Below are 11,789 nucleotides of genomic sequence, written 5' to 3' on the forward strand. Positions count from 1 at the left end.
GAAGAGACCCACGCAGGGAGGCGACGACAGGGAAAAAAGATGGCTACAGGATCGGCACGGTAACAAAACGCGCGTGCGCTCGTAGCATTTGTGTGCGTTCATAGTGAGCGACAGCCTTCCTTGCGTAACTGGTTTACAGCACAGTTTGTGTGGCTTGTTAGTTTGCTTGTTAGTTTTGGAGGTTTTTTGTTTTTGTGCGCGTGTGTGTGTGTGTGTGCGTGAGAGAATGCGCTTTGCTTGTATACCTGGTTTTGCTGGTCCTTTGCTGGCAGATGTTCTGTTAAGAATCTTGCCGATACGTTCCAACACAGAAGGATAGCCACAAACTCCTTCAGAGTGAGGAACCATGGAGTTCACCTTCACACCTGTTGCGCGACAGAGAGAGGAAATGAACCTTCCACCTCCCCATACGTGGCCACATGCCACGCAGTCGCCCGTGCCCGCGGACCCACCTCGGCCCTCCAGCGAGGCGTGGAGCCTCCTCTCGGCTGTCTCCAGCAGCTGCCGCGAGCTCTTCCACAGCTGGCACTGGCAGCATGCCAGGTCGAAGGCGGCCATGCTCGCGGGGCTCAGCTCCTGCAGCAGGAGGCGCAGGAGGCCCGAGGAGTCGGGGAGGGGTTGCGCAAGCCAGTAGCCCTCCTCGAGGCAGGGCACGGGGCGGGCAGGTGTGCTGAGCAGCTGGTCAGCGACGTCCGAGATCGAGTAGAAGGCCATGCCTGAAGGTGCAGGGCAGAGAACCGCACAGCGTTTAACCCACACAGGGTTTCTTTGCTAGCTGGTACGTATTAAGCCAGAAGTCAAGACAGTCCTACAGGAGGACAGCATGAAAGATGAGCACATCTGACACTTTCCCCATCAATGACGTTACAATACATTCAAATTTGGAATGGAATTGACATAAGTTGTTCAATTATTTATATAGCGCCTTTTGCCATGGTAGGAAGATCAGCAAAGTGTTTGAGTGATTAGTTTGAAAACGCTCGCCGATCACCATGACGACCACGTATAATGACACATGCCATGATGCTCGTAAGTTCAGCTGAGTGAGATATAGATATCTTATCTAAACATGAGACAAGAGATAAAAGAATGTAGGAACAGCATAGTGGCAGTAATCTAATTATTAATGACTTAAACCCAATTCAATTCATTTGAAAGGTTTGTCACATACACATTTGTAGCAGAAACAAAGATGCCAAGAAATTAATTAAGATACAGTAAATACTCCTTTACAGACAGTGGGTATGTTCGTGCACGTGTGTGCACATATAATGACCATGTGTGTATGCATGTATGAACAGGTGTATTCATGTTTCATCTGATTAAATGCCTGTGTGCGTGTGTGTGCGCACATGACCAAATATAACTGCATGTGTGTGTACATGTGTATGAAATGCATGTGCATGTGTGTGCAGTCATGCAAATGAGTGCGTGCACATATACAAAAATGTACACTTCTGTATGTGTCCATGTATTAATGCATGTCTATAGATGCATATGTATGAGTATGTGTGTGTGAATGCGTACCTGCTGCAGCTGCGTTGCCGATGCTCTGTAGTGTGGAGCGGCTGCTGCTGGCCAGTCTGGTCCTCCCAGGCCCCGCCCCCCCACCAGAGCCCAGCCCCTCCGAGGATGATGATGAGGAAGAGAGTGATTGACTCTCGATCTTCTGCTCCACCTGGGCAAGCTGAGTCAGGACTTCACGGTAGCGCTCCATGAAGAGCAGCTCCCCGGAGCACGGCGCGTTCTCCAAGCCAAACATCAGCATCACCTACAGAACGTACACGCGCACGCGCACACACACACACACACACACACACACACACACACACACACACACACACACACACACACACACACACACACACACACACACACACGTTATATAGCCACACCCATCACAATCCTAACCTACGCATTCTGGCTCCCAGGAGCTTCACTCTCCTGGGTGTGTGTTACATGAGGGTGTGCGCCCTCACCTGGTGGGCCTCCACGTAGTTGTCCCTGCGGATGCAGGAGATGAGTAGAGACTCCGGCGGGGAGAACAAGGCAGGAACCAGCCAGATGTGCGACCCTCCGCACACACACGTGTCGTGCTCCACACACACGCCTGCAGCTCCGCTCCCGCCCCCATCTGGACACAGGAGACACGGCGGGATTTCACAAACCCAACCTGCACCAATACCCAAACCCGGCACGTGCAGACAGTCTTCCCCCACCTGTTAAAAAGCACCCTGGGAACTGTAGTGCTTGTTGCAGAATAAAATAACATTTTAAAAAACCTCTGCAGAATTCATTTACTGTCAAGTCACTCAGCTTGTTCTGATGAAAAGTTATTGGACTTCCCTTTCAAGAAAAGACTGTGACTGTACAAACATAGCCTGAAAGTACACCGCATTCCACATTATTATGCAAATTGAAATTAAGTGTCAAAGATTTAACTTTTTGTTTTTCAATTAAACTCATGGATGGTATTGTCTCAGGGCTCCTTGGGTCACTGAAATCAATCTCAGACACCTGTGATAATTTGCCAGGTGAGCCCAATTAAAGGGAAACTACTTAAGTAGGACGTTCAGATTATTAAGCAGACCACCGGTTTCAAGCAATATGGGAAAGAAAAAGGATCTCTGCTGCTGAAATGTGTCAAATAGTGCAGTGTCTTGGACAAGGTATGAAAACATCATATGTTTCACGTGATCGTCGTGCTGTGAAGAGATTTGTGGCTGATTCAGAGCACAGACGGGTTTGTGCAGATGAAGGCAAAATGAGGCAGGTTTCTGCTAGACAAATTCATCAGATTAAGAGAGCAGCTGCTAAAATGCCTTTATAAAGCAGCAAACAGGGATTTGAAGCTGCTGGCGCCTCTGGAGTCCCGCAAACCTCAAGGTGTAGAATCCTCCAGAGTCTTGCAGGTGTGCACAAACTTACTATTTGACCACCCTTAACCAGTGCTCACAAGCAGAAACAGTTGCAGTGGGCCCAGACATACATGAAGACTCCTTTTCAAGCAGTCTTGTTTACTGATGAGAGCTGTGCAACCCTGGATGGTCCAGATGGATGGAGTAGTGGATGGTTGGTGGATGGCCACCATGTCCCAACAAGGCTGCGACGTCAGTAAGGAGGAGGCGAAGTCACGTTTTGGGCCGGAATCATGGGGAGAGAGCTGCTAGTCCCCTTTAGGGTCCCTGGAGGTGTGAAAATGACCTCAGCGAAGAATATAGCGTTTGACTTACCACTTTCTTCCATGGCACAAAAAGAAGAACCGTGCCTTCCATAGCAAAATCTTCATGCATGACAATGCAGCATCTCATACTGTAAAAACACCACCGTATCATTGGCTTCTATGGACATAAAAGGAGAGAAACTCCTGGTGTGGCCACCATCCTCCCCTGACCTCAACCCTACTGAGAACCTTTGGAGTATCCTCAAGCAAAAGCTCTCTGAGGGTGGGAGGCAGTTCACATCAAAACAGCAGCTCTGGGAGGCTTTTCTGATGTCCTGCAAAGAAATTCAAGCAGAAACTCTCCAAAAAAGTTCAGTGGATGCAAGAATTGTGAAGGTGATATCAAAGAAGGGGTCCTATGTTAACATGCAACTTAGCCTGTTGAGATGGGTTTTTTGTTTTCTTTTAATTGAAATAGCTTTTGTTTTCAGTAACTGTGACCTCTTAATGCTGCAAATTCAACAAATGACCATTTTCAGTTCTTTACAACCTATAAAGTGTTTTGAAACTCTGTTGTGCATAATAATTTGGAACAGTGCATTTTGAGTTTATTTTTGAAAAAATATTGTTATTGGGAGGTTTGTTCAATAAAACTCGATTTATACTCTAACGGTTGATGACTTGAAAAATTATACTGAGTCATTTGCATTGACCATTTAGGAAAATCAGAGAAAAATATCTTCATAATAATTCGGAACACGGTGTAATAGGGCGGGTGCACTGCTGGGGTGATTGTGTGTGTGTGTATGTGTGTGTGTGTGTGTGTGTGCGTGTACTCACCTGAAGTACTGGTGCTGATCTCTCCATTTTGCCGCTCAGAGGTGATGTTTCGGTCAGAGCGATGACGATGGCTTCGCTTCTTCTTCCTGACCCCAGACACACCACTGCTATTGCTACGCCTCAGAGACTGGGAAGAGCTTACCACAGGGGAGGCTGCAGCAAGCCCACCTACACACACACCTGCAGTTGTGGGCACTTGCATCTTAAAAAATATTTTAAAACAGTGTCAGGTGGAACTAGGGAATAGAACTAGCAAACTAGTTGGTCTAGTTTGGCTCTACTCACCTACACCGATGCCATAGTTACTGGTGACGACCTGCAGCCTCCACTGCGCCTCGGCTGTGCACTTAGACAATCTCTGCAGTCGTGCGGCAAATGTCTCCGCGGTTACTGAGCAGCCCAAGCTCTCAGCGACCTTGGCACCCAGCACTCGGCTGTCGGAATGGGACAGCGTGCACACGCCCTCCAGACCCTGCCTGAGCAGCCGCAGGACATCCTCCACCCCGCGGGCGTCCAGCAGAAAGCCGCGGCATCCCGGAACCATGCCAGGCAGCCCGGGGGCTCGGGCTCGGGCCCGGGCCCGGGCCCGGCCCCCCGCCACACCACCCTTCGCTTGCTCTTTCGAGCCGGCATCGCCGCCCTGGAGCTCGTCTTTGCCATCGGCGTACTGCTTCGTCTCGCCGCCAGCCGACTCTGCCTCTCGGATGAAGTCCGAGTCAGACAGGAAGAGGAGGGAGAAGATGTTCTCCAGTAGTTCCAGGCGAAACATCGCAGGCACTGACTCCAGGTAGAGCTGACATTCCAACAGGTACTCCTGGCACAGGGACGAGGGTTCTGGGAAGAAAAGTCAAAAGGTCAGAAGATCGCGCGCAGGAACAGAGTTCCTCTCTGGACACCTTTCACGAAGATCGCTCGCTGCACACACCTCTGGGGGCCTGGCTCTCCGGAGTCTGCTCCCCCACCTGCAGCTGGTGCGGGCTGTGGTCTGGGTCCCCGCAGGGTGGGCGCGCGTTCGCGCACACGGCGTAGACGGCGTACTTCATGGCACAGAAGCCCCTGAACAGGATGACATTGCGCTGGGCAGAGCTGCTCTGGCTGTCGCCTAGCGATGGGTCTCCTGGACAACAGCACAGGGGAACGCACCAGGGAAGATGTATCTAGGAGTTAGTTTGCCTGCTTGCAGACAAAGGCAATATGGCTAAGGATGCAAAACAATTGGCAGAGGGTTTCAATTTCTGGAGATTTGCTAACTTCAGAACGGTTAGAGCTCACATCCATCAGTGCTGGGGCAACTGAAGGGTGTGTACCCTCACCCGACCTCTACTCCTCACACACAAATGAATACACAGACTTTAACCCCATCATGCTGATAAAAATATGTCTACGACAACCCTAGTAACATTCATGAACCACTCCTAGCGGTGGGCGTCAGTGTTAAGTGGCTTGTCTGGCTATGTGATGTGGTGAGAACAACTTGGAGCTCAATATGTAACAGCGTCGAGATTTGACTTTATCTCCCGTCAGCAAATTTCTGTTCCACACTTAGAAATTTGATATCTGTCCCGTTTGGTTTCTTGTTCTTTTTAATATAAACAGTTTTTTCAGAGGCTGTGGAATTCGGGACATATTCTGGGGGTTATGTTTGTGCAGGTGCGTGTGTGCACGTGCGCGCATTACCTGCTGTCTGCAGGAGCTCCAGCACACTCTGCTCTTCATACTGAGGCAGGGGAGTGAGGCAGTGGAGTACATAGAGAGCGGAGTGGTTATCCAGAGCATGTAGGAGAGACACCAGGGCCTCGTGGCCTATCACTCTGTTCTCACGCGCACAGACACAGACACACACACACAAATTTCACATATACGACCTAAACAAAAAAAAAAATCATTTTAATGCACTGACACTACTTTATATTGAAGCTGCTAACAACTTTAAAGCTTTAAAGGGTCTTTTTCCTACAGGTCCTGCAGTGAAAAGGTTTTGAGAGGTTTTGGAAGCAAAGATAGAGGCCAGCAGGAGCCCAGCCATGACTGAACATGGCTTTAAGAGTAACTGCACCAGACAACACGTGATTATTTCCAAATACACTATTTGTTGATTTTTAATAGTACTGTACAGAGCACTAATAACTTCAGATGTGCAGGGCAGAAGAAAGGGTGGACCTGTTTGTTTTGTACTCACGGGTTATTTTTGGCACACCATTCTAAAACCCCTAGCTGAGAAGATAGAAGGTTTGCAAACTCGCTGAGTACCACATCATTAGACTGGGCCTGAAGGAGAGAGTGAGAGAGGCATTTGTGAGTGTACGAAAGAGAAATGAGAGCGGTATGGGTATGGGTTTAGTGGTCAAACATCTTTGAGAGTCATCACCTGCCACAACCCTTCCATAATGAATGTGGTTTTCCTTTCAGTTTTGTGTAAATTCACTCATGCAAGAACACACAAACCATCCTACAGATTACTTTTCAAAGCATACAGAAGTTTCTGAAATATTGATTTATGTATTTCAATTCTGTCTTGATAAAGACAGATAATGAATACATGATGCAGTTCGCATTTAGTTGGAGGTTAGGCAAATGTAAATATGGAATAGCAAATATGCTTTCAAGCAATGCTGTCATATTGCATCAGAAAAATATCCTGTGTAGCTTTCACAAAGTCCCTTAAGGGCAACATTACAGCAGAAAAAATCCTTTCAAGGAACACTAAGAACTGAAAAGACAACTTGTCAGATGCTGTGTTTGCAAAATGTTTACAAAGTGCTAAAGGTGGTTATGTGGTTTATATCTGAATTAGTTGACACTTTAAAGTTTATTACAACTTATTTAGGCAGCCAATAGCTTTTATTTGTCAAGTTGCCTGACCTGCTGTTGGTGCAGCACCCTGAGAAGCGTCTGGGCGGAGTCAAGGCTCTGACAGTGCACCCAGCCGAGTAACAGCAGCAGGCGGGACAGCGGCTGAAACTCCGCCCCGAGTAATGCCTGCAGTTTCGAGAATTCCTCCCTCTTTATGAGGTCAAGCCCAGTGACCTACAAACAAGTCAAAATGTTGCCACAGCACACAAATGCACACACAAAAACAAACCAAAAAAAACACAGATAAGAGGGTTACTGAACATGTTGTTTTGAATGAATTCGCAAACCTAAAAATAGAGCAAATGTCAAAACACTATGGCTTCCCATTTAGCAGAACACTGCAAACAAGTCATAAAAGATGGGAACGGGAATATTCATTACACCATCATCATTTAAGAAAGAAAAAAAAAAAAGTTCAAGGATCATTTTGCGGATGGGAATTCGGATCAGGGCTGAGGATGAAGGCCTCTGGATATGCAGTGACATGCTGGTGAGGCCCTAAAGGCCATCAGTGTATGCTCTTACCAGGACCTGCTCCACGAAGTGCTTTCCACTGTTGACACACTCAAAGTACACGGCCTTCCAAACCGCTGGCCGGTCGCCATGACAGCACAGACCAAGCATGGCCTTCTCTGCTTCGGGTAAGTCCACTTGAAGTACCACATAAATTACACATGCACAGACACACGGGTATGTGGTTCGATGTTAGCATGAATACATGAGATCACATGTGAACCTTGTGAAAATCATAAGTTTGTGTGAAGTGTGATGCAGAAGTGTGATGCATGCACAGAGCTGAGACAACACTTCGTCCACAGAATCATCAAATTTAACTGCCCTCACTTCCTCAAAAACAGCACCCAGGCAGGGTAACCAAACAGCAGAGCCACACAAACACAGATGGCTGGGTTAACCGTTACGAAACCTCTGCCATGGGACAACTATGTACAAAGGGACAAATGTCTCAGCGCATCAACGGCGTCCCTCCACAATGAATCTTCATGGTTTTATGTAAACATGTGTATGCATCCACAAGTCTAACGTGTCAGTATGCAACTTGAAGACAAAACATTTCACTACCTTTGCAAATTACACATTAATAACCACAGAGCAATCCATCGCAGTGCGTGTATGATTGACTACTTAATTTAATGCCATGCTCTTACTGCATAGCTCCTCCCCTGACTGTTTAACTGCACTTTGTTTTGAGCAGTTAGCTGTGTACTTTTGTGTTGTTTTTGTGTTCCTGCAATGATGTTGCAGCCCCCTACCCCCCCCCTTATCGATCTCTAACATTCAATCGAGTGTGCACATAACCTTCGACCCGTCAACTCCTCACCCTGTGCGTGCGGCGCTTGCCGGAGCAGCTCGTCCCTGAGCAGCCGCACGGCAGTGGAGCAGTAAGAGGTGAGCAGTGCTCGGCAGCGGGGCCTAAGTAGAGCCCCCAGCACTCTCTCCTCGGTCAGGGGCCCCCGTCGCCCCTGCCACAGCCCCTCCCACAAGGGCTCCAGCTCCGACCCCCAGGGCAGCAGGGCCAGCTCAGTACAGGCCTCATCTGACCAGTGCTCGCTCCGCTCCAGCTGCCGCAGACGCCGCAGGAAGATGCCCTCGCTGCACGACTCCGCGCGGCCCAGGAATCCCAGGAGAGCTTGGGCCAGCCGCGGGCTGCGGCACGACAGCACTGAGCGGATGCAGGACAGGGAAGTGGGGCTGAGGGCAGGAGCTCCCAGGGCTGAGGGCGGGCCCTGGGTCTGGACCTTCTGCTTGGCGAGCTCGGCATCTAGGAAGGCCTGGTGGAGCTCCTGTGTGTTGAGGAGAAAGAATAGGATGAAGAGAGAGGGAGATTCAGAACTGTAGGCTAAAGGCTAGATGTGGCCAAATCTCTCCAGAAGATTGCCTTACAGGAGAAGAAAAGTGAAGCAAAAAATAACTCAAAAGCTACAGTGGGATAATCCTGATAGGAACCGAGTTTTATCCGGGAAGTACAGCTGAGGTTCAAATTAGTAAGCAACTGTAAGTGAAGTGAGAGGCTCACCTTCAGAATAGTCAGAGGTACCTCCTCACCGAGCTCCTCTAAAAGCAGCAGGAAGGCCAGCTCTCTCCTGACAGACACAGGCACCTACAGGACAGAGAAGGTTAAAGAGAGAGGGAGAAGGAGAGAGAGAGTCCTTTCCTTTGACTGATTTGCTGGAAGTTAGTAGTAAATTGCGAATAACCACACGCACACATACCAAAACACACAGTCACACAAAACAGGAGCATTTCGACCATGAGTCATACTACTGTGTGAAGCCTAATTCTTGAGCACAGTGCACTTTACCTTGCCTTCTGCATGTCTGTCAAGGATCTGCAGCCAGAACCAGGCTAGTCTGTGAGGACTTCCCACCGTTTCCCACCTACACAGCCATTCAGAACGACACAGACTTACCTCAGACCAACTCAATAAAAGTCAAAAACAATTAAAAAAACCCAAAACAAAACACTTTATTATAAACCACACATCTGGTTCAACAAAAACAGTTCTGCTTAGAAAAGTCATCTTTGGATACACGCCTGTGTAATTCAGTCATCCTTAGCAGGGATTACTCACGGGAGTGGGTAAGGGTGTGTTATGACAGCTGTGATTATGTCGCTGAGGCTCCACGGAAGGACTTCGGCAGCCTGACTGAGTTGGCGCATGCAGGCAGCAGCTAACTCCCATTCCCCGTGACGTAAGCACTGTGTGAAGAAGTGGAAGAGGTCCGCTCTGGAGCTTTGCTCCTCCCGGCCAAATGGATGCATGACGGCACAGTCCACCCGCACAAGTGGCTGTCAGGGGGTGCGTTAGCAGTTACCCAGATTCAGCCAATGAAAATGGTAACTAGAGCTTCACATCTACAGGAGAGCAAAGAAAAAAAGAATGTACAGAACGTCATTCAGATCCTGAGATTTTTTAGTTGCTGAAAAGTTTATGCAACAGTCAAACGTCAGGCAAACTCAAATAATACTGTTATTAAACTATCCTGTACTGCCTACCTATTAAAAAAAAAACCAGTGTGGCAAGAAGAACTAGCAGATATACCTCGATTTAATCAGAACTCAGACCGGAATTCAGTCATGTAGCTAACTTGAAGGTGTCTCACTCCCAATAATGATCCACTCGAAATAAGCAAACAGATGAGTAAATATATATAAGCAAACACCGACTATCCGGAGCTTTACTTCGTGCGCCATCATCTATTTACTGGTTCCTGCATCCAGGTATGAATTCGGCAACCTGTCGAATCTGACATACTCGTTTTATTCATAAATCTTAGAGTCAGTCTTAAGAGCGACGGGCTACGCAAGCCGTCGTCTCTTCCCACAAACAATGGTTACTGACAAAACATTATTTAGTTTCTTGTTCTGACTAAGAACCGGTTAAACTAAGAGAGTTTACTGGTCAGCTGGAGTTACAAAACAACTGATAGAGCCTGACAAACATCTCATCATAATATGACAATAACCATAACACAGACCAAAACACCAAATAAACTTAATTCCAAATAAAAATCGAGGAAAATGTTGCGCTAATACTAGCTAATCACTCGTTGACAACAGAAACTTACTATAACGTTGTTTTCCAACCCTTGTGTTACGTCATCTAGCCTAGCTAGCTAAAGTGCTACGGTGCAATACGAAGTTTCGAACTCAAAAAAGCACGGCTTTTTGCTTATGCGTCCCTGAAATATAACAACTCTAAAACCATTTGTAACCTGGCTTACAGTGCAAATGTGTTGTGTGCTAAAACACCGGACTTACGATTCATTTTTGTCATCCAAGTCACATAGCTCTGTCGATGGTCAGATTACGGCCTTGCGCCCAGATGTGGGGCCACGAGAATTGTGTCATGTGACGTTGTCAGCTGATGACAGTTCAAGGTTCAAATGGGTTTTTTTCTTCGCATTGTTTATCATGGATTTTATGATATAAATATATCTTCATATAAAATCTAGTTTATAATAATATATAATGTAATCTAAATAAAATGGAATATAAAAATAAAATGTAAATATAACATCGCTATTAGAGGGTCTCTTGTTTATGTAGACCATTGATTCTGGAGGGCTGTATAAGCTTCTTCTTTTTTTTATTGCAGTTCTAAATTGATTGTAGTGGCCTTTCTTAAAAGGGTGAGTTTTTTTTAAATAAAGTTATTTTATTAAGGTAAATAATAAATATAAAATGTTAGCAGCACTGTTTATGTAAACATGATAATATGCCTTGCATGGAAGTGGGGAGAATGAGTTAAAAGTGACCAAGGAATCTAAGCGCTTTAATTCTATGTTTACAAACTCCTACATGAAAGCTACCGAGAGATTATTTCACACGTCAGACAGGTTTAAACTGGCGTTAGCGACAATACATGACAATTATGTCCCTAAAGAATTTTATCCCGGGTGTAATATACAGTCTTTGCCTGGTTGTATTTGAATGTCAAGTAAGATACAAAATGAGCACTACGTGAATTCTAAATAATAATTTTATAATAATTTAATAATACTACGCTTCTACTACTATTGCTGCTACAACTGCTACTATTACTACTACTACTACTACTACCACTACTACTACTACTACTAATAATAATAATAATAATAATAATAATAATAATAATAATAATAATACAGTAGCAGTGTTATTAGTAGTAGTAGTAGTGGTGTGGTGTTATTATTATTGTTATTATTATATCGTTTGATAACAATAACAAAAATACATTTGTTTGATCGTTTTAATTTTTTACATTTAAATATTGTTACTGTTCCTGGATTAAGACGGCCAATAATGCACACTGGGGCGAAATCTGACGTGTGGTTTTAGTGAGGTTAAAGCCTCATCGATGCTTTTGTCGTCACTACCTGGAGTTCGCCACCTTTGTCATTGCTATCGCGGGTCAGCGTGAGACGGTTTCCAA

General features: G+C 46.3%; 1 protein-coding gene across 6 annotated transcripts in view; it reads right to left on the minus strand.

Annotated features, from left to right (window-relative positions):
• Positions 1-10,734, minus strand: part of zfyve26 (zinc finger, FYVE domain containing 26) — a 24,209-nt gene extending 13,475 nt beyond the window's left edge. For all 6 annotated transcript variants that reach the window (XR_014126536.1, XM_035531402.2, XM_035531400.2 and 3 more), the window contains exons 1-16: positions 10,637-10,734; positions 9,447-9,730; positions 9,177-9,252; positions 8,892-8,975; positions 8,196-8,658; positions 7,382-7,506; positions 6,866-7,030; positions 6,183-6,271; positions 5,681-5,814; positions 4,929-5,120; positions 4,289-4,837; positions 4,004-4,171; positions 1,980-2,134; positions 1,528-1,771; positions 453-716; positions 246-365 (exon numbers count right to left, since the gene is read on the minus strand). Coding sequence is in view for 5 of the 6 variants with exons in the window: in XM_035531402.2 (XP_035387295.2) it covers positions 246-365; positions 453-716; positions 1,528-1,771; positions 1,980-2,134; positions 4,004-4,171; positions 4,289-4,837; positions 4,929-5,120; positions 5,681-5,814; positions 6,183-6,271; positions 6,866-7,030; positions 7,382-7,506; positions 8,196-8,658; positions 8,892-8,975; positions 9,177-9,252; positions 9,447-9,637 (3,019 nt within the window). In the remaining variant the exon portion in view is untranslated. The remainder of the gene's footprint in view (positions 1-245; positions 366-452; positions 717-1,527; positions 1,772-1,979; positions 2,135-4,003; positions 4,172-4,288; positions 4,838-4,928; positions 5,121-5,680; positions 5,815-6,182; positions 6,272-6,865; positions 7,031-7,381; positions 7,507-8,195; positions 8,659-8,891; positions 8,976-9,176; positions 9,253-9,446; positions 9,731-10,636) is intronic.
• Between the last annotated feature and the right edge of the window lie 1,055 nt (positions 10,735-11,789).

This window comes from Electrophorus electricus, chromosome 12 (assembly GCF_041902795.1).
Source record: "Electrophorus electricus isolate QZ-2024a chromosome 12, ASM4190279v1, whole genome shotgun sequence".
NCBI classification, from domain to species: Eukaryota; Metazoa; Chordata; class Actinopteri; order Gymnotiformes; family Gymnotidae; genus Electrophorus; species Electrophorus electricus.